This window comes from Ornithorhynchus anatinus, chromosome X1, assembly GCF_004115215.2.
Source record: "Ornithorhynchus anatinus isolate Pmale09 chromosome X1, mOrnAna1.pri.v4, whole genome shotgun sequence".
Taxonomy (NCBI): Eukaryota; Metazoa; Chordata; class Mammalia; order Monotremata; family Ornithorhynchidae; genus Ornithorhynchus; species Ornithorhynchus anatinus.
Window position 1 is genome coordinate 99,634,299 of NC_041749.1, and position 23,254 is coordinate 99,657,552.

General features: G+C 41.5%; 1 protein-coding gene across 1 annotated transcript in view; it reads right to left on the bottom strand.

The window, feature by feature from the left end:
- The window catches only part of CNTN6 (contactin 6), a 361,761-nt gene that overhangs the window by 95,815 nt on the left and 242,692 nt on the right, over positions 1-23,254 (bottom strand). The window contains exons 8-11 of the mRNA XM_029049898.2: positions 22,042-22,226; positions 17,352-17,488; positions 16,183-16,312; positions 14,843-14,993 (exon numbers count right to left, since the gene is read on the bottom strand). Of these exons, the coding sequence (XP_028905731.1) occupies positions 14,843-14,993; positions 16,183-16,312; positions 17,352-17,488; positions 22,042-22,226 (603 nt within the window). The remainder of the gene's footprint in view (positions 1-14,842; positions 14,994-16,182; positions 16,313-17,351; positions 17,489-22,041; positions 22,227-23,254) is intronic.

Consider the following 23,254-nt stretch of genomic DNA (forward strand, 5'->3'; position numbering starts at 1 on the left):
GGTTGTACTGAGGGCTGAAATGAGGTAAATAATGTGAGAGGACTTTGGGAATAAAAGCACAATGCAAAAATCAAGGAAGTATCATCATTATTAATGATTATTATTATCATCATGTGGCCAGCACTGAGACTCTTATTAATTCAGCCCACAGAGCAGAGTTCCTGACATTGCCCTAATAGTCACCTCCCCAGGGATGAGGAGACACGGGCTTGCCATGTTGCCTCCTGGTATGCCACCAGGCAGCTCTCATCATCACTGCTGTCATGTAGAAGTGGAATATAAAGGGTCTGCTGTTGAGGAAGGCGAACAGAGATCTGCACAGGTTGCAACCTGAAGCCTGGACAGGATATTATCGACTCTTGAAAGTAGATGGCCACCTGAGCACAGTCCACCACTCTCCAGGAAAGTCAACTCAACTGCACATCAGGTTGACAGTGGGAAATCAACCCTAAGGAAGTCCATGCAGGAGATCCAGGACATGGTGACTGAAGAGCAGCAACCTCATTCCAAACCAACCTGGAAATCTGAGTGGCCTTAAATAGGAATATACGGCTCTTCTAAATGGAGAAAAGGACTAGAAAAGCCTACAGAAAAATTGCCTGCCTTGCCCAATCTAGAAAGAAAATGACAACTGCCTCATGAAACATCAGGACTCCCCACTGTATGAAAATGGCAGTCACCCGGACATATGCTCGTCATTTATTCATTCAGTTGCATTTATTGAGCACTTACTGGGTGCAGAGCACTGTACTAAGTGCTTGGGAGAGTACAACAATAAACAGACACCGTCCCTGCCCACAACAAGTTTACAGTCTAGAGGGGGGAGAGACATTAATATAAAAATAAATGGCATATGTACATAAGTGCTGTGTGGCTGGAAGTGGAGGAAGAACAGACGGAGCAAGTCAGGGCGATGCAGAAAGGAGTGGGAGACGAGAAAGGGGGTTAGTCAAGGAAGGCCTCCTGGAGGAGATGTGCCTTCAATAAGGGTTTGAAAGGGGGAGAGTAACTGTCTGGTTATAGGACGGAGGGCAATCCAGGCCAGAGGCAGGATATGGGTGAGGGGCCAGCAGTGAGATAGGCGAGATCGAGGCACAGTGAGAAGGTTAGCATTAGAGGAACAAAGTGTACAGGCTGGGTTGTAGTTGGTGAGTAGCTAGGTGAGGTAAGAGGGGGCAAGGTGATGGATTGCTTTAAAGCCAATGGTGAAAAGTTTTTGTTTGATGAAGAGGAGGATGGGCAACCACGGGGTTTTTTGAGGAGTGGAGTTGCAGGGTCAATATGTTGGCACTGATGAAGGATAGTTCGTAACAATAATAATAACAACAGTAATAATGATAATAATTGTATTGGTTAAGCTCTTACTATGTGGCAAGTATTATGCTAAGTATCAGGGTATATACAATATGAGCAGATCGAACACAGTCCCTGTCTCACATGGGCTCACAGTTTTAGGGGAAGGGAGAACAGGTAATGAATCCCCCTTACATATAAGGAAACTGAGGTCGAGAGAAGTTATATGACTGGACCAAGGTCACAGCAGACAAAGGGCAGAGTCGGGATTAGAATCCAGGTTTTCTGACTCCCAGACCTGTGCTCTTCCCACTAGGCCCTACTGCCTTCTGCATCCATCGTTCCCCATAGAGGTCTTCCTTCTCTCCCTTGAGTGAAGGCTCAATGGACTGGCCTTCATGCTTACTTTCAAATTTATTGAAATGCATCAGTGTATTACACTTACACCTTATTTCCCTCCTCGATGCATCCACTATGCACTTGAGTCGTTACCCCCTAACACTTAGGAACTCACCCTCTCCCCCAAACCCATATACGCGTATCTTTATACTTGGTTGCCTCCCCCATCTGTAAATTATTTTAGTGTAGGTCTTCTCTACTGGATTGTAAATTCCATGAGGCAGGGATTGTGTCTACTTATTCTATTGTAATCTCCCTAATCCTTCGTATAGTGATCTGCACACAATAAGTGCTCAAAAAAATACTTTCATCGATTGATCTAAAGGAGAATTTCTAGGCCCTCACCATAATCATCAAGATGTGTATGCTGTGATGCTGTAATGTGGAAAAAGACACTGGACTATATATTAGGATTGGAAAGCTAAAGCTTAGGGATCTATTCATGCTGGGTGAATGTACTACACATACAGAAGCAGCGTGGCTTAGTGGAAAAAGCACGGGCTGGGAAGTCTGTGGTTGTGGGTTCTAATCCTGGCTCTGCCACTTGTCAACTGTGTAACTTAGGGCAAATCACTTCAGTTCTCTGTGCCTCAGTTACCTCATCTGTAAAATGGGAACTAAAACTGTGAGCCTCATGTGGGACAACCTGATTACTTTGTATTTACCCCAGTGCTTAGAACAGTGCTTGGCACATAGTAAGCGCTTAACAAATACCATCATCATCATCACATAAACATGTAATCACTAACAGTATTTTGATTATAGGACAAGCGAAGGGTCTTGGACACACCCAAGATGTAAGCAGTGGTAACTTGTTGATTATATCATTGTCCAACAATGAGAAATGAAGGATGCTTTTATTACTACCATATGCTTGGCTCTGAGCTCTGGACTGATTATCACTTGATACCTTCCAAGCTTTCACTAGCAATAAAACCAATGAATTTCTAAGTATTTTCCAGACTATCCAGATGGCTGAACGTCAAACTCCTGGAGAATGAAGACATCTGCAAGAAGCTCTGTGAGAATATCAAAGCAAGCCTTTCTGAGCAAGAAACACCATCTGCCTCTCCAAAGGTAGTCAGGGAATGGGTGTCCCTATGAGGCACTGATGCCGAGGCTGCTCTCAGCAGACAAACCCAGAAATGGTTTGTTGAGAATGACTCAGAGATCAAAGAACTATTTGCAACACAGCAAGCACTGCCTAGCCAATAGCATGTAGCACCTCATTATCCTGATCAAAGGGATGCTTATAGAGGCATATGTCTCCACATTCAGAACAAGCTAAGGAACATCGTGACAAATGGTAGAATGCCAAGGGTGAGGAGACCCAAGACTGTAAAGACAGAAACTAAAACAAGGACTTTTCTGCATCCCTGAAGAGCCTATATAGACTCACTGCCCTCTGCCACAGCACCACTAAAGAATATAGATGGCTCTACACTCATCACACATAAAGGCATAATGAAAAAGAGATGGTCACATCACTTAAGTGCTCTCCTTAAGTCATCAAAGAGGAGAACCTATTAAGAACAGTTAACTTGACAATTAAATCTTTCCTCCAGTGTTTAACAGAACCACTAGAAAAAGCGAAACTAATAAGCTCTACAAACACAGAGGATCCTGGTACAGGGCCACTGGAAGTAAATGGCCCCAGACTCGGATGAAAGGGTAAAAAAAAAAAATCAGTAGTATTTACTGAGTGTTTACTGTGTGCAGAGCACTGAACTAAGCACTTTGGAGAAGGTAAAAGAAGGGCATAGATACAATCCTTGTCTACAGGGAGCTTCCAGGCTGTAAGGGAAGACAGACATTCAAAGAAATTACAGATAGGGGAAATGGCAGAATATCAAGATCTATACATAAGTGCAGAAGAAGGTAAGGGGTGAACTGGGCAGTGGTTTAAAATTCAACCTACTGCATCACCATGTAGTTCTCTCCTTAAATCAGACGGTCTGATTTGATTGCATTGTATCTATCCTAGCACTTAATACAGTGTTGGGCACATAATAAGTGCTCAACCAATACCACAGTTATCAATTATCATCATCATCCTCACCATCCCTTCTTTATACGGCTCCTATCCCACAATGGGCTCACAGAAACTTAGAAAGAAAAATACTTAATCAATGGAATTTACTGAGCATTTGCTAGGTACAGAGCACTGTACTAAGTGCTTGGGAGAGTACAATACAGTTGGAGACTTGCTTCCTGCCATCAAAGGGTTTACAATTTAGTTGGTTAAACTGACATTAAAATAAATTACAGATAGGTGACGCAGCAGAGCATAAGACTATGTGCATAAGTGTTGAGGAGCTGGGGGTGGGAGTGTGTATCAAAGTGATTAAGGGGTATAGACCCAAGTGCATAGGTTACCCAGAGGGGATGGCAAATGATGAGGGAAAGAGTTAAGTCAGGGAAGGCTTCTTGGAGGAGATATGATTTGAGTAGGGATTTGAAGGTTGGGAGAGTGGTGTTCTGCTATACATAATTAATAATTTGGTACTCGTTAAACACTTGCTATGTGCCAACCACTGTTCAAAGCACTGGGGTAGATGCACGTTAATCAGGTTGGACCCAGTCTCTGTCCCACATGGGGCACATACTCTTAATCCCCATTTTACAGAAGAGGTAACTGAGGCCCAGAGAAGTTATGTGACTTGCCCAAGGTCATCCAGCAGACACGTGGTGGAACTGGGATTAGAACCTAGGTCCTTCTGACTCCCAGGCCTATACTCTAACCACTAAGCCACACTGCTTCATAAAGGATGTAATAATGATGATGGTATTTAAACCAGAGGTTGGTGGTGAGACAAAAGAGATTGAGGCACAGTGACTAGGTTAGTGCTAGAAAAGCAAAGTGTAAGGGAGGGTTTGTAGCAGGAGCAGTGTGACCTAGTAGAAAGAGCACATGTCTGGGAGTCAGAGGACCTGGGTTTTAATCCTGGTCCAACCATTTGTCTGCTGTATGACCTTGGGCAAGTCACTTAACTTCTCTGCGACTGTTTCCTCAACTATAGATGGTGGTTAAATTCTAGTCCCTTCTACTCCCTTTTCCTGCCCTCTAGACTGTAAACTCACTGTGGGCAGGGAACGTGTCTACCAACTCTATTTTTTGTACTATCTCAAGGGGTTAGTACAGTATAAACCCATTGTGGGCAGGGAATGTGTCACTAATTCTGTTGTACTCTCCCAAGCACTTATTACAGTACTCTGCAAATAGTAAGAATTCAATAAATATCATTGATTGATTACTCTGCACACATTAAGCACTCCCTAAACACAATTGATTGATACTTAAACTATAAATCCCTGGTGGGACAGGGACTTTGTCCAACCTGAGAATCTTATATCTACCCCAGGACATTACTTGGCACACAATAAGCACTTAAATACTATAAAAAAAAAGTTAATGAAGTTAGGAGGGGGAGAGCTGATTGAGTGACTTAAAGCAATCTCTAAGGACTTTTCGTTTCATGTAGACATGAATGGTTGCCCATTGGAAGTTTTTAAAATAGTGGGGAGAGATGGACTGACCTATTTTTACTTTTTTTAGAAAAATGATCAACACGACAGAGTGAAGTATGAACCACAGTGGGGAGAGACTTTAGACTGTAAGCACCTTGTGAACTGGGATCATGTCTACCAACTCAAGTTTTGTATCTCCCAAACACTTAATACAGTACTCTGCACACAGTAAACACTCAATAAATACGCTTATTGATTGGAGATATGGAGATCAGCTAGGAGGCTGGTGCAGTGGTCAAAGCCGGCTATAAGTGCTTGAACTAGCATGGTAACAGTTTGGATAGAGAAGAAAGAATCACTACTTAAATGTCAACTCATAATCCCAAATAACTAGGTACCAGAATGGATTCTCTGAGACCATGACAACTTTTACTCTTTTATCACAGTGGAACCCTAGCTTGTTATACACACCCAATCAAGCACATAAGATCCACCTTCCCTAACACTTCCTTCCTATTCCCAACCCCCTCCTTCCACCCTTCCCATAGCTCTTTGAAACCTCTGACCTCACAGCTCTTTGGCCCCCCCAGCTCCCCAAAAGGAGCCAAATAAATTTGCTAGTCCTCCACCTACTTGATTGAGCCAGCCTGTGCACATAATGGAACCTGCTCCACCTGCCTTTTTATTTTAATCTTGTCCCTCTGCTTTTGGGTCACCTCGTGTCTTCCCTGCTAAACAGTTTCTTTATAGTCCATGCTGCCACAGGGATGGAACAGGAGAGAAGTCCTCAGAGGCTATAGCTCATGTGCTCATCCCATCCCATGCCAGTCTGGCCTATTCCCTTGGCTATAAAGGGATCAGGTGGCAGGGAAGAGATTGGGACTTCACCAACCAGGATCCTCAAATTCACAGGACAGTGGGATGGGTTGGAATGGGGCAAGAGAAGAGGTCTGGAATACTGGAATAGTGGAGTAGTCAATAGTATTTATTGAGCACTTACTGTGTGCAGAGCACTGTACTAAATGTGCTTGGGAGAGTATGTGGTTTAGTGGAAAGAGCACAGGCTTAGGAGTCAGAGGACATGGGTTCTAATCCTGGCTCTGCCACTTGTCAGCTGTGACCTTGGGCAAGCCACTTAACTTCTCTGTGCCTCAGTTACCTCATCTGTAAAATGGGGATTAAGACCGTGAGCCCCTAATGGAACAACCTGATTACCTTGCATCTACCCCAGCGCTTGGAACTGTGCTTGGCACATAGTAAGCACTTAACAAATACCATAATTATTACAATACAACAATAAACAGACACCTTCCCTGCCCACAACAAGCTTACAGTCTAGAGGGATAATACTGGTCTGAGGGAAGATAGGTGAAATATTTTATAGAAAAGCCAAGTCTCATTTATTGCTAAGAATAAATTATTGCCTGTCTCACTCCAACCCTTTGACCACATCCTCCCTCTAACCTGGCCTGGAACTCCCTTCCCCGTCACATCCAATAAACCACCACACTTCCCACCTTCAAAGCCCTACTAAAATCACACTGCCTTTCCTAAACCCTCAACTTCTCTTATTCACCCTTCCTTCTATGTCACATATACACTTATATCTATGTACTGCTTAAGCACTTGTTATTCACCCCACCCCCACAACACTTGTGAGCATATCCCTCTACTCTCCTATTTCCCCAATCAGTAATATATTTTAATATCTTCTAGACTCTAAGCTCCCTGTGAACAAGGAATGTGCCTATTAACTCTACTCTATATCATCTCCCAAGTGCCTATTATAGTGGTCGGCTCACAGTAAATGTTCAATAAATATGATTGATTGATTGATTGATTATTAAAGTATTTAAGTTGCATTCTGAATTCAATTGCTATAGGCTGTAATCAATATTATTTACATGATTATTAGCATGGCCATATAATACCTAACATTTATACCAACCTATAAATGTTTATGCTTAAAGAGGTCATGTGCTGAAATATCTGCCACAGTGAATCCCTAAATGCTAACCACCAGTAACCGCCAGTAACGTTAACTTTTATGTCCAAATTAAATGCTGTCTGTTCAGCTGCCCCCAGTCATGCATGCATTTGGATAAGCAATCTCTGACAAAGTAGCAAACACTCAATGGGCATAAGTTGACAAAACTCTATCTTTGATTTCTGTCAGTTCACTTGTTAACTAGATCCACAGGAAAAAAAAGTGATTAATCAAATTTAGCAGGTGTGGAATTGATTCCCCCAGTTCTCTAAGTAAAATTAGAATGCTGCCCAGAGATAAACTTAATCTGCATTCATGTTGACTTGCCTGGATGCTGTTCATGGTTACTGGTTCTTTGCTTCCTTTTGCAGCTGTGCCAGGGATTAGGGAGATGGAGACAGGGACTGCCTTCTACCCTTCCCTCTTCCCCCTGACCACATACACAAGAGCCACCTAGACAAATGAATTATACACACTTGATTATATGAATGCATACCGCCCTAAAATGTGAAAAAAATCAAGTTCTTGATTTTGCAAAACTGTGGAAAGAAGGTTTTCAGGATGAAGTGTTTATCTTTAGAATGATTTAAATTGTCCTTCCAGGGGGCTAGTCGGGACAAGCCAAATGCTGCCTTTTGCCTGTACTGCCCCATCCAGGTCAGCAGGGGGCATCACCGACCTGAAAGGTGTTGGGGTAACCTGGAAGTGTCTCAGAGTTTACTTTCCCTCTCATACACTTTCGGGCTGACTCAAGTCCTTTCGGATTGTGGGAACAGTTGTCGCAGGGATCCAGCTGCTCAGTGGCACTGAGGCCACTTCAGACTTTGTCCAGTTAATTTCCAGTTCAGCAGTCTAGAGGCAGCTGGAACGTGATCCAAGCTCATCCAGGTTTCACAGTGTTAAATGACTTGACCCCTGGGTTCTGCTGGATCTATAGATAGGGTCAGGTCCAACACCCCTGCTCCTCTCCAGTCCAACTCCTCCTCAACTCTTCCATCTTTCCCAGCAGTATCTCACCCCCCCACTCTCATCCCCTGGCCCCAGCAGCATGTTTCCCCACTCCTCAAGAACTTCCAGTGTTTGTCCATCCACCTCAGCATCAAACAAAAACTCTTTTCCATTGGCTTTAAAACACTCACTCACCTTTCCCCCTCCTACCTTACCTCCTGCATTTCCTACTACAACCCAGCCTGCACATCTCAGTCCTCTAATGCTCACTCTATCTCTATTTTGTCTATCTCGCCAATGATCCCTTCGATTCTGATGTGGAATTCTCTCCCCCTTCATATCTGACAAACTTTCATACATTCATTAAATAGTATTTATTAAGCAGTTACTGTATGCAAAGCACTGTACTAAGCACAAAGGAGAGTACAATGTAACAATAAGTGGACACATTCCCAGCCCACAAGGAGCTTAAAGTCTAGAGGAGAAGGTACACATTAACCTGAATAAATAAGTAAATTACAGCTATGCACATACAGTCATTCTCCCCACCTTCAAAGTCTTATTAAAAGCACAGCTCCTCCAAGAGGCCTTCCCCAACTAAGCCCTCATTTCCTCTTCTCCCACTCCCTTCTGCATCAACCTTGCACTTGATTCACCTCTCCCTTAGCCTCACAGCAGTTCTTTACATAGCCGTTATTTATATTTAATGTCTGTCTCCACCTCTAGACTCTAAACTCCTTGTGGGCAGGGTACGTGTCTACCAATTCTCCTATACTGTACTCTCCCAAGAGCTTAGTATGGTGCTCAGCACACAGTAAGGGCTCAATAAATACCACTGATTGATGCTGCAGCTGTGCTATGTCAGTGAGCAAGATGTTACTCAGTCCAGCATGACCAGTATGGTTATTGCTGTCTGGGACTGTGTTTTTACGTGTCTGTGAATATGAATATGTTTGTGTAGGCCTGGGTACAAGCCTGGTTGAATTCTTGTATGGGTCCCAGGCCTGATATACCTTGTGGAGCCTCCCAAGGTGACCTCTGACATCATGCTGAGTATGATGTCATCAAAGCAGTCTTCCCAGCTTTACCCTGATCCTGACCCACCCTTGAAGTCATTCTGCTGCATTTTTGTTTTAACTGACTCTGACATGTATGTATACTGTATCTAGCTCTAGAGGTTCAAACAAGCATCTTGTTTTTTATCCAAAATGGACAGTCTCACATGATTTGGTCAAGTGTGATGTTTTGCTCATTTGGTATCAGTTCTCAAGAAAGTGGAAGACTCAGTTTCTAGCCTAGAAATTTTCCTAAGCAGAGGACTCCTTAATTGAAAAGGCTTGTGTAAATTTTCCATCTTTCAAAATGCAGTTTTGTTAATGTCATGTGAGCACTTTAATCCAGAGAACTCAACAGAGTCCCTCAAAAAGAAAATGGATCTGGATAGACTTTGCACATCCAAGGAAGAAGGCCTAAGAAGTCTCCTGTTAAAGTGATACATAGAGCAGACTGTATTTACTGCTTTTTGATAAGCAGCTTGAATTCCTGCACTTAATGAAAGCAACTGGGTCAGAGGGCACAGGATGAACCTCTTTATTCTACCTTCGCAAGGGTGGACGAATGACCTTAGACATTCTCTCTCTTCTGGGCAGTGATTTACACTTGTAATTACTCCATCTCTTTGGACCCATTATTTTTCCTTAAGAAACATGTTTCAGAAAGAGAGCTCCTTTCCTGTGAATAAATTAATGGTGTCAATTCCAAAGCCTTTGGAAAAAAAAATATGGAGAAAAGATCCACTGAATAAAAAGCCATCTGTAAACAGAGGTAGAATGAATCATCTCATAATTTCCATAGTAATGGGGCTGTCTTTGATTTTGCTCACAGTGCTTGTTCTGTGTTTGATCAGTTCTAATGCTTCAAGCACTTTTCAGGCCGGTTGTGATAATATACTGGGAAGTCTCATTAGTGGCCCAACTCTCCCTTTGTGCCTATCTATTTAGATCTTTAAGGTCAATCAATCAATGACATTTATTGGGTGCTTACTATGTGTGTAGCATTTTACTAAGCACTTGGGAAAGTACAATGCAACAGACATAGTAGACAAAATCTCTGCCTATCAAGGACTTACAGTATACAGGAGGGCACAGATATTTAAAAAAAATTATAGGTAGGGGAAATAAAGTGTAAGGATACTTTCATGTTTACATGAGTGCTGTGAGGCTGGGGTATCACAGTGCTTAAGGGATACATAGCCAAGGGCATTCATTCATTCAATTGTATTTACTGAGTGCTTACTGTGTGCAGAACACTGTACTAAGCACTTGGAAAGTACAATTCAGCAATAAAGAGACAATACCTGCCCACAATGAGTTCACAGTGTAGAAGGGGAGAGACAGACATCAAAAATGTAAACAGGCATCAATGGCATCAATATAAATAGAATTATAGATATATATACATCAAAACAGGTAAACAAGCATTAATATAAGTAAATAGAATTATAGATATGTACATATATACACAAATGCTGTGGAGCAAGGAGGGGGAATAATAATAATAATAATGGTGGCATTTGTTAAGCACTTGCACTTACTATGTGCAAAGCTCTGTTCTAAGCACTGGGGAGGATACAAGGTTGTCAGGTTGTCCCACGTGGGGCTCACAGTCTTAATCCTCATTTTACAGATGAGGGAACTGAGACACAGAGAAGTTAAGTGACTTGCCCAAAGTCACACAGCTGACAAGCATTGGAGCCGGGATTATAACTCATGACCTCTGACTCCCGAGCCTGCGTTCTTTCCACCGAGCCACGCTACTTCTCTGAGGAAGCTCAGTCTGGAACTGAGGGCTTAGTCTGGAAAGGTTTCCTGGAGAAGGTGAGCCTCGGTAGGGCTTTGAAGGGAGGAAGAGTGATTGGCAGATTTGAACAGGGAGGGTGTTCTAGGCCAGGGGTAGGATGTGGGCCAGGGGTGGTGGGGGGGACAGGTGAGAACGAGGCACAATGAGAAGGTTAGCACCTGAGCACAATGGATAAAATGCATAGTTGACACAGAGGGGAAGGCAGATAGGGCAAATAAGAAGTTAATAGGGAAAGCCTACATTAAGAAGAATTTTTTAAAAAAACCCATCTCTCAAGTCAGTAAGCACTCCATTTCACTCATTTTTGTTTCCAGTTACCTTACAAGATTTAGATCAGGACTCCAGATTTCTTTTATCTCATTTGAAGGCATTTTTTTCTAAATGTTTTCCTCTTTCACGATCAAAACCTTGTCAAGATTTCAAAGACAGAATGAGAAAATTATCAACAGGTCCAATGTCATCAAACATGACACTGGACACATGGATTGGATTTTATTGATTAGCTCTGCCTCTTTAAATAAAGTGGCAAAGCCTCCACTCCTACTGAATATGAATTCAGAGAAGCAGCATGGTCTAGTGGAAAGATCACGGGCCTGGGAGTCAGAGGAGCTGTGTTCTAATCCCAGCTCCACCACTTTTTGGCTGTGTGATCTTGGAAAAGTCATTTCACTTCTCTGTGCCTCAGTTACCTCATCTGTAAAATGGCGTTTGAGGCTATAAGCCCTAGGTGGGACAGGGACTATGTCCAGCCCAATTATCTTTTCTCTACCCAAGCACTTAGCACAGTGCCTATCACATAGTAAGTGCATAACGAATACAATAATAATGATAATAATTCATGAGTTTTCTCTCTCAGGAACAGAAGGGTGATGGTGGGAAAGGGACTAGGGAAGAGAGTAAGCAAAGAACACACAGTTAAAGGAACAAATTAGGGTTTCATCAGAAGAGAATAGTTTGGCCTAATGGATAGAGGATGGGCCTGGGAGTCAAGGATCTGGGTTCTAATCCCTGTTCTGCCACTTGTCCACTGTGTGACCTTGAGCAAATCACTTCACTTCTCTGCGCCTCATTTCCCTCATCTTTAAAATAGGGATTCAAACTCCGAGCCCCATGTGGGACAGGGACCAGGTCCAACCTGATTAATTTCTATCTACCCCAGCCCTTAGTACAGTGCCTGGCATGTAGTAAGTGCTTAACGAATGCAACAATTATCATGATTATTGGTGTCAGTCTAGTCAACTTTGAGTGGTAAAATCTACCTGCTTTAGAATAATAATAATAATGATGGCATTTGTTAAGCGCTTACTATGTGCAGAGCACTGTTCTAAGCACTGGGGTAGATACAGGGTAATCAGGTTGTCCCACGTGAGGCTCACAGTTAATCCCCATTTTACAGATGAGGGAACTGAGGCCCAGAGAAGTGAAGTGACTTGTCCACAGTCACACGAAATGCAGCATCACATGTACTGGGGGCCTTTCAAATAAAACATTTCATTTATTGGATTATTTCAGTAAGAAATCTTAAAAAAAAGTGAAGATAGGGCTTCCTAATTAAATTCTAATTCTATACGATTTATCTGAAATATTGAATTTGCTACTCCTATAAATTCACTTATCAAATATCTGAAACTGAAACCCTCATGATGACAGAGCATTATTTATGGCTGCTTTACGTTTCAGCCATTTCAATTCACTGGATCAGTTTCACCTATAAGAGGACCCTCATCATCCTTTCTCCTTTGAAGGGTCTTCCATTATGGAAATCTGCCTACACTTCCCCTTGCCCTTTCACTGAAGACTCACCAATTCTGGCTTAAATCCTGAAACACATTCACTTTGAAAAGATCGCTGTTTTCATCAACTCCATAATCCTATTTTTATATTCTCATGTGGTGAATTCATTTTATTGTGCGTTGAAAACCTGTGGAACTATTTTAAGTCACAACATCAGGAGTGTGTGCTGTGTATGCATACACTCTGTGGAATGTTTTTCTCCCTGATTTTCTCAGTAAGCCAATCTTTAAAAGCATTCGAGCTGGATTCATAAAAATTCACAATTTCAAGAAATGTAAAGTTATGTAGTAAAATGTTTCAGATTTGCAACCCAAATTTACAGTGGTGTATTTAATCAATCAGCATATTTATTGAGCACTTGAGTGCAGAGCACTGGTCTAAGCACGTGGGAGAGTACCATATAATAGAGTTGGTAGACACATTCATTCCCTGCCCATAAGCAGCTTATAGTCTAGAAGGGGAGACAGACATTAAAATATGTACATCAAATGTTGTGGGGGAGAGGGTGGGGTGAATAAAGGGTAAAAATCCAATTGCAAGTGAGATGCTGAAAGGAGTGGGAGAAGAGGAAATGAAGGCTTTGTCGGGGAAGGCTTCTTGGAGGAGGTATGCTTTAATTATAGGCTTAGAAGGTAGGGAGACTAATTGTCTGCTGGATATGAACAGGGAAGGAGTTCTACGCCAGAGTCATGATGTGGGCAAGGGGTTGGCGACAGAATAGATGAGATTGAGGTATAGTAAGTAGGGTGGCATTAGGGGAGCAGTCAATGGGCTGGATAGTAGTAGAAAAATCAGAGAGGTAAGGTAGGGGGCAAGGTGATTGAATACTTTAAAACCAGTGGTAAGGAGTTTCTGCTTGAGGTGGAGGTGAATGGGCAACCACTGGAGGATTTTCAGGAGTGGGGAGACATGGACTGAACAGTTTGGTAGAAAAATGATCTGGGCAGCAGAATGAAATATGGACTGAAGTGGGAAGAGAAAGGAGGCAGGGAGGTCAGCAAGGGGGCTGATGTAGTAATCAAGCGGAATAGGATAAATGCTTGGATTAACATGGTAGCAGTATGGGATGGAGAAGAAAGGTCAAATTTTAGTAATGCTGGGAAGATTGAAATAGACAGGATTTGATGACACTGAATATGTGGGCTGAATGAGAGAGATGAGTCAAGGATAATGTCATGGTTACAGGGAGGATGGTAGTGCTGCCTACAGTGATAGGAAAGTCGGGGGGTTATAGGATTTGTGTTGGAAGATAAGGAGTTCTGCTTTGGGCATGTTAAGCTTGAGGTAATAATAATAATGGTGGTATTTGTTAAGCGCTTACTATGTGCAAAGTACTGTTCTAAGCGCTGGGGGGATACAAGATGATCAGGTTGTCCCACGTGGGACTCACAGTTTTAAACCCCATTTTACAGATGAGGTAACTGAGGCATCGAGAAGTGAAGTGACTGGCCCAAAGTCACACAGCTGGCAAGCAGCAGAGCTGGGATTAGAACCCATGACCTCTGACTCCCAAGCCTGGGCTCTTCCCATTTAGCCACGTTGCTTCAATAGGACATGCAAGTAAGGATGACCTGAAGGTAGGAGGAAATACAAGACTGCGGTGTAGGAGAACCATCAGGGTTGGAAATGTAGATTTGGAAATCATCCACCTAGAGATGGTAATTGAAGTCAAGGAGTAAATGAATTCCCCAAGAGAATGGGTATAGATGGAGAATTGAAGGGGACCTAGAACTGAGCCTTGAGTGACTCCCAGAGTTACACTGTGGGAGGCAGAGGAGGAGCCCCTGAAAGAGACTGAGAATGAGTGGTCAGATACAAAGGAAGAGAAGCAGGAGAAGACAGTATCACTGAAGCCAAGGTTGGGTAGTGTTTCCAGGAGAAGGGGGTGGTCTACATTATCAAAGGCAGCTGAGAGGCCTAGGAGGATTAGGATGGAGTAAAAGCCATTGGATTTGACAAGAAGATGATCAATGGTATTTAGCTTCATTTAATTGCATTAATTGTCTTCATTACGATTTAGCTTCATTAATTGCATGGAGTTTCCTTAAAAAACTGTTTTCACAAATGAACAAACAAAAAAACCCCAATACTTACCGCTTGCTTTGTCTCAGGATTTCTGGTCCCTTTTTCCATGAAATAACTGCCTTGGGTGAAGCATCTGGTTTGCAAGCTATTGTAACATCACCGCCAACTTGGACAACTGATATTTTCCGCACAGGCTTTTTAGAAAAATCAGGGGCGGAAGCTAAAGAAAAAAACAAAGTGAAATGAAATTAAAAAATGTTAATTATGAAATCAAGGGACTGCATAGAGTGATAATATATAATAATGTAATAATGATAATATATTAATTCACCAATGCTTGTTTTTTTAAAGGGAGTTAATCATTAGAAACATTTTCTATTTTCCAAAAATCAATCTGCTCTCAAAAGCTCAGATAATAAAGAAGTTTTATCACTTTCATTTCATGCAGGGGAAACTGAGGTCTTGGTACATATGCAAAGACTTCTCCTGACCTACTCAGTTGGTTTAACCATTAGGTCATTTCTTCATTTTAAACATAGTAGGGAATTGTTCTAGCCACTTTGGTTTGAATTTAATGCTGAATTTTTAGTGCTGTTGAAACTCTCAGTTCATCTAAATTTTACTTTTCCTTCTCTAATACATCTAAAAATGGCTTTCAAATATGCTATCTGGGATAAAAATCAAGAGTTAATATTGAATGACCCAATCAACTCAACTGTCTCTGGGCCCCTGAAAAACTGGTGGGCAGCATAGTGATTATCTGCTTCAAAAGCAGTTATATATGCTTTCCAGACAGTCACCAGGGAAGCAGCGACCTGTTTGCTATCAACCCTGGTTTAAAGTGAACTGGATGAATTTTGGCCTTCTTTTGGTGGGGGGAAGGGAAAGAGAGAGAGAGAAGTGGAGAGGAGTACAGTAAAATGAAAAATCACTTCCCAAGATTTTAACCCATGGAAACACCACCACTCTGAGTCCAAACACGCTCACACAGTCAGAAGAACATTCCCTAATTTCATGAATGTATTCTAGCCAAAGTGCATATTGAAAAACCTGTGCTATGAGAAGCAGCATGGCCTAATGGATAGAGATGGGCCTGGGAGTCAGAAGGATCTGAATTCTAATCCTGCCTCTGCCACGTGTCTACGGTATTACTCTGATCCAGTCACTTAACTTCTCTGTGTCTCAGTTACCTCATCTGTAAAATGGGATTAAGACTGTGAGCCCCATGTGGGATAGAGACTGCATCCAACCTGATTAGCTTGTATCTACCCCATCACTTAGTACAGTGCCTGGCACATATACCGGGGAAAAAAAACCCAACTGAATGGATGTCATGTTTGAGATTATAAAGGATCACAACCAGAAACTAGTGACATATTTCACCTAATGGTTCCATATGTATAACTTACCTATGACTCTTAATTCAGCATTAGAATAAATGGTATGATATTTATTTTCTGCAATGCATTGGTAGAGACCAGAATCTGACATATTCAGTGTAGTTATCATAAGTGTCCCATTTTCTATTTGGATTCTGTCCTAATAAAAGAACAATATGTAAATATATGGTCATACTAACGAGAATAAAAACTTTATATTGTATGTAAAAATAGCACAAAGGGACCCCTGTGTGGTCCTTAAAACTTGAACAACAGGGCTCAGAGTTTCCAAGCCTCTTGGCCAGTACCCTGATTTCCAGTTTAGGAACTGCCATTCTACCATCCCCACATCACCATGGAGATCCTTGAAACTGAAACAATCCTTGTCCAGATCCTTCTAGGACACACACAGCCCAAAACAGACTTCCTGAAGCTGACCTGAATTCAGGTACTAGGTTGCCCCGTGGCACAAAAAACACTGGCAACCATTACATCACCAATCTTGTTCAGAAATGACACCTTAGGCCATGTACTATCCTTGGGGGGGAGGAGGGGGAATATTCTCCCCCTGTGTAATCTGTACATCTGTACAAATGGGGGTACTTCCAAGTATTTCATAGGTCATGTAGTGGCCATTATGACAATGGCACTAACCACTCCTATCCTTGGATATGTTGCTTATTTCTGCTCAGAGAAGAAATCTAGAAAACCCAGCAAGAAACAAAACATCTGTTGCAGGTGCAGGTCAGGTAAAAACTTCTCCTGTCACTGCTACCACCTCTCTGAAGTTTGGAAGTTCATGTCTCCATTGGGAGGCCAGTAAGAAGCAGGCCCTTAGCTAGGAACAATGTAGGAGTGATGTTGTTGGTCATCTGCACTGAGGGTTGCTGTTGGCTTGGCTCCAGGGCAGTGTGTGGGAAACAAGGTAAGGAAAAGGGCAAGGGCTCTCTGGGTGAGGTGGTGAGGGTTCCATGCAGGTGTGGAAGTATTTCAGGTGAAATATCAGAACTGAAATAGTACAATTTCTTTAAAACAGTTTGAAAACCCCCAATTTTGAAAAAATGAGAACAAACAATAATGGCTACACTTGCTTATTATAGTTAAATTCACCTGCAAATTAAAGAATTTCAGAGCAAAATCTTCTAGTACTAAGATTAAATACTTATTTCATATGAAAAATGTTTTGTTTTGTTTTTTACCTCTGATTCAAGAGGTTGACCATTTTTTAACCAAGCATAGGAAGGACTTGGCTTTCCTCTTGCTTTACACTCCCAAAACAAATTGTCTTGGACAGATATATGTGCATCTTGGAGTTTTTGTTCCCACTCTGGAAGAGCTGTATTAAAAAGAAAATCAGAACCTTTTGTAAGCTAATGTCTGGAGTCAATATATGAAGGGGCTGGGACTAATGAAAATCAAGTAAAAGAAGAAAATAACATAATGGCACATTCATGACCGGTGGGAGTTAGGCAATGCTTTCCACCCTTTTGATGAATCTATTATAATGCATTAGTGAGCAAGCTGCACATAGCAGTGGGAATTCTACTTTGTACTGTAAAATGTTTACAACCTATAATGTTCATGCACCTCTGTAACAACTCTGAAGATACAGAAGAAAGGATAACATTTGGAAGGGATGGATATTTACCAACTTGTAGGATAACTCTGTGCTCTATAGCTGTGTTTAGTAGTTTGAGGTATAAAATGAGTGCAGCATCCAAGCACTTGAGGATAAACACATCGACATATTTACTTGAAGGTAAGAGAGTAAACTAATGCCGTATTCAGCTCTAGTCTGATAACAAAGAAGCAGTCTGGAGAAGCATGTGCTGCAGGCTCAGACTATTCAGGGGATCTCCTTAATTTGACTCCCTGGAGTCAATCCATTAATCAGTCAACTAATGGCAACATATTAAGCACTTATTGTGTTCAGAGTACTGTACTAAATGCTTGAGAGAGTATAATAGGGAAACAGAGCTTGAAGATGTTATTGCACTTCTAATGCTGCTGAAGAAGATTGGGGAAGAACTAAGATTAAGGCAGCACCAATTCAGAGAGGAAACCCTCCTCATCTGATTTCTTTGATTACATAAAGAGAATCCCAGCTGAATTCCTTACAGGCTCGGATTAGAAACCCTCCCACATGTTCATCAGAGAATGTCCCGCATCATTCCCTGAGGAAATATTTCTCCAAACACCCTTAAATTTGGAAAGACAACCTGCAACTCCAATTGGTGGAGTCTCCAACTCGTTTAACCCATCCCACTGTCTTCCTGCTATTTCAGGTCATGCTTTTTTAGAAATCACTCCTCCTAGAAATCCAGCCCCTTGTGAACCTTAGTAGTGCTCTGCAAACAGCAAGTGCCCAATGAATACCACTGATTGATTGAATCTCATTCTGCATTTATCTTAAATAATGAAATGGTCATCTTAAATCTAAAGCACAAGAAAACTTAAATTGCCAGTTTTCAAGGTAAGAGCTTCCCCTGAGTCAATCATATTTATTGAGTGCTCACTGTATGCAGAGCACTAAGTACTTGGGAGAGTACAACACAACAATATACCAGACATATTCCCAAGACATCATAGTTCATATTCATGGAAATTCAGATGGGATAACCGATCATTTCAGATGTTCTTAGCTGCTGAGGGGATAACTCAGAAATAGGGAGAGAATTGATCATAAGGCTAATAACTCTAGTCCAGTGTTCTTGACTCTTACATTCCCTGCCCCCACCCTACCCCCGGTATCCACACTGACTTCCCAGATGGCTTCTCCCCATATAGCAAGTAATACTAAGAATAACTGCGGTATTGTTAAGCACTTATGTGCCAAGCAGGAATATCAGATTGGACACAGTCCCTGTCCCACTCATAGCTCTAAGTGGGACAGATGGTCTAAGTGGGAGAGATGACAGGTATTGAGTCTCCATTTTACCTACGAGGAAACTAAGGCACAGAGCAGTTAAGTGACTTGCCCAAGATTACACATTAGGCAAGTGGCAGAGTCAGGGTTAAAAACCAAGTCTCCTGATTCCCAGTCCCTTGCTTTTTCCACTAGGTCATGACACTTCTCACTGCTGCTCTGTGGCTAAAGGAAGCCCAGTGCCCCTCACAGACTAATTTATCTGGGACCACACTTTCCACCTTGCATGCCTTCCTTGTCTCCAGAGTTGCTCTGCCTCCTGAAATAAGCCCCAGGCTGGACAGAAGCAGTCTGTGAGGGCATTGTGTTGCCAGGGGCATAGGTCTGAGGCCTAGACTTACCTCACTCCCAAGCCTGCTCCCCAGTAATGCCGTATCAGTTAATAGGTTAGTGCCACTGCCAATAATAGTGAGAAACTACCACTTATAGTCAGCTATCACCAGGCAGGCAATTTTATAACTTCACTTCACCCACTCTCCCTAAGCAATTAGATAAATTGACTCTACCTCGCTTGCCTTGTTTTTTTCCAAGTCTCAACTCTCCCCATCTATCTTCTTTTGTTATTCTGTTGTCTCATCATCAACCCCTTCCCATGATCTTGTGATCCCACCTGCTTTTCATAGTGGTGTGAGTTCCCCTGCCTCCTCCTGATGCAGAGTCTGCCCCACCTTTCTTGAAAAAGCAAAGCAACAACTAAACAAAAGAACAGTCCCCACCTCCGCCTCGCATCCTCATTCCTGCCATGTCCGTTCCATGCCCCCCACCTTCCCTCAAAATCAAGATGGGGAAGGCATGCGGGGACAGGGCTGGTAAGGCAAGTATGGGGATGGTGTCAGTGAGTGAGGGGCAATATGGCAGATACATATAGTGAGCAGGTAAGAAGGAGAATTCACAGTTCAGTGTTGGAAAAATAGACTGTCGGACAGGAAGGGTAAGATTTTCCTTGTTATTACTATTCTCCAAAGCTGTGGAGATGGTGGAGGACATTACAAATTTTAGATGAAGGCAGAAAGAGTTCAGAGTTGGGGAGGTCAGGGCAAATAGGAACAGGCAAGGGGAGAATGGGATGAATACAAGATTAAAGTGTTTCCCTGGGAACAAGTGACTCTTTAAAATGAGTTAATTGAGTTTCGTACCATTGTATTGTGTCTTGGGCACAATGCAAAGGCCTAGCTAGGTCTGCCTGGGACCTAACTCAGAGCATGTGATCATAGATATGCTTAGGGAGTTTCAGGTAAATGAATTCATTGCTCTCTCTCATTTGTTCTCCAAAGCATTTGGTGGAAATTTTTACTCTTGTAAAGTGATAACCCCCACCCCAATCAAAATCTTAAGCCTTCTTTCATATTCATTTTGGCAATTTTATATAGGCTTTAGGGTTAATAATAATTATGGTATTTAAGCGCTTACTACGTGCCTGCCAGGCACTGTACTAAGCGCTGGAGTGAATACAAGCAAATCAGGTTGGACGTAGTCCCTTGGTCCCACGTGGCTCTCAGTCTCAATCTCCATTTTAGAGATGAGGTAACTGAGGTACAGAGAAGTTAAGTGACTTGTCCAAGATCACACAGCAGACAAGTGGCAGAGTTAGGATAATTTTACGAAGGAATGCTGCCCCCATCTGTTTGGTAGTACAATCTTGGATATACTTTTGAAAGAAATCCCTAACTGGCCTACTTTTATGGGATACCTGAAACATTTGGGGAAGTATCTACCAACTCTGTTGTACTATTTCTCCCAAGCACTTAATATAGTGCTCTGCACACAATAAGCACTCAAATACATACCGTTGATTAATTTGACTGAATTGAAACCTTTTTTTTTTTTACAGACTACCATTATAAATGTCCTACAAATAGGACATTTTGTGTAAAATTTGGTGTAGCTGCATGTTCGGGCCTTGGAATACAGACTTATGGATACGTTGGGCAATGAGCCCTATCTTGTTCTATTTGGAACCTGGAAGAATTGATTGAAAATTTACAGTTTGCCGTTTTTAAAGTAACTACAGGTAGGTCTAGAAGCACAAATGGATAATGGGAGGTTAGCAGTCTAAAGTCTATTTTTCTCTTTACAACTGTATTACATACTGAAAAGAAACAATTCTTTCTTGGACAGCATTCCTAAAACTGCAGGAAAATCATATGAATGAGAAATCATATGAATTATTATTACTTCTCATTCCATGGTAAAGACAGAGCTTCAGATGGAAAATTAAAGTATTATTTCCAAGGCATAAATGTCCTCCCATCAGGACTTAAGGCATAGATATAAGATAATTATCATTCCTGAAATTCCTCCTGCTCCTTTTAAAAACATTCTAATATTGATTGTTACCCTGCCATATGAAATACATTGAAGTACAAGTTATCTAATCTGAAAATATTCAATCCATTTCAGAGATAAGCAAATTTTAAAAGATACAAATAGTTTTACAATACTCATTACTACAGCTCTACAATTCACTTACTATATAAAGGGAAAGAGAAAATAGACTGAAATGGTTCAAACCTGTCTGTATGAGTCACTGAGAGTGGAACCTAAAATCAATACTCCCCATTCACTAATCCTGGATTATTATTCTTTTGTCCCATTTTTCTTCTTGGTTTGTAAATTCACTGGGAACTATAATTAAGATTGCCACAGGCTCCTGCTGAATGTTTTATGGGAAATATATTGGATTCAATTCTACCTTACATTATTAACCTTTATAGCTTTAACATGACATAGCTGATATTTTAAATTGCAATTCTAATAAACAATAGTATGCACAGGAACTACTGAAACTACAGTCATATTTTAGGGGTGGTTATTCCAATCTGCTAATCATTGAACCAAACATCCTCACCTGAAAACAGTCTACTAATATTTATAACACGAGACTCTCTGCCAGATAAATGTCTTTCACCATTTACTTAAATGTCAAAATATTTACTTTAAATCATCAGAATTGAATAGCTCACCATAGAAAAGTAGTTGACCCTTTGCAACATTTTGTCCTCTCGAGTTTCCTGCAACACATTCATAACTGCCTTCATCTTCTTGTTGAAAGTTTGGGATTTCAAGGACCCCTTTGGATTTGTTGAACTTGATTTTTGTTGCCAAAAGATTTCCATCAGATCTCTTCCAGCTAATATCAGGGATTGGACTAAATAATTATACTTAATTAGAAATGGAAACAACACTGTCACTGTGATAAAGACATGGCAATGTATGATCCTTTAGTAAAAATTCACAATAAGATATCAACGAATAAAGATCAAAGCACTTTTGCCGAGTTTTTAATATAATCTTTATCTTTGCCCATATCTCAGATTAGAGAAAATGGAAAACTGAGGAAATTACTGCATCCTGAAAATTCTGGTCCAAAAGAACACTGCCTGAGTACCCTACTTCATTTTGTAAATGGAGATCTAATCAAAAGATTATTCCTGTGGTAATGGGTCCTGGTTACCATATAAACTTGTATATAGATACTATTCCCTCATCAGACGAAAACAATATGTACTGAGGTAAAGAAAGACTTCATTGAAAACCAGTAGAGGGACTACAACCTTATTCATTTTTATATTTCAGCACTGCTGAGCTGGAGCTAGAGAGAGGGATAAATTGTCATCAGAAAGGGAGGCTAATGGCAAACTGCTGACAGCACTAGATTAAGGCTTTGATGGGCCCTGAGCAGTGGAAGAAAAAGAGACTTTCAGGCCACTCCTCACTTCTCTGTCACTCTCCACTGTAGCTCCACACATGCCTGTCTTGCATTTTCTTATGGTATTTTGTTAAGTGCTTACTATGCACCAGGCACTGTATTAGGAAGCAGCATGGTGTAGTGGATAGAGCACGGGCCTGGAAGTCAGAAGATAATGGGTTCTAATCCCAGTTCTACCACTTGTCTGCTGTCTTCACTTCTCTGTGCCTCAGTTATCTCACCTGCAAAATGGGGATTGAAACTGTGAGCCCTACATGGGATAGGGACTTTGTCCAACCTGGTTTGCTTGTATCCACCCCAGTGCTTAGTACAGTGCCTGGTACATATTAAGTGCTTAACAAATAGCACAATTATCATTATTGTTATTATTAAGCACTGGGGTAGATGCAAGCCAATCAAGTTGTTCAGCTTTGGTAAAGAGAAAAGAGTTCTCTCTCATAATGATGATAATAATGGTATTTGTTAAG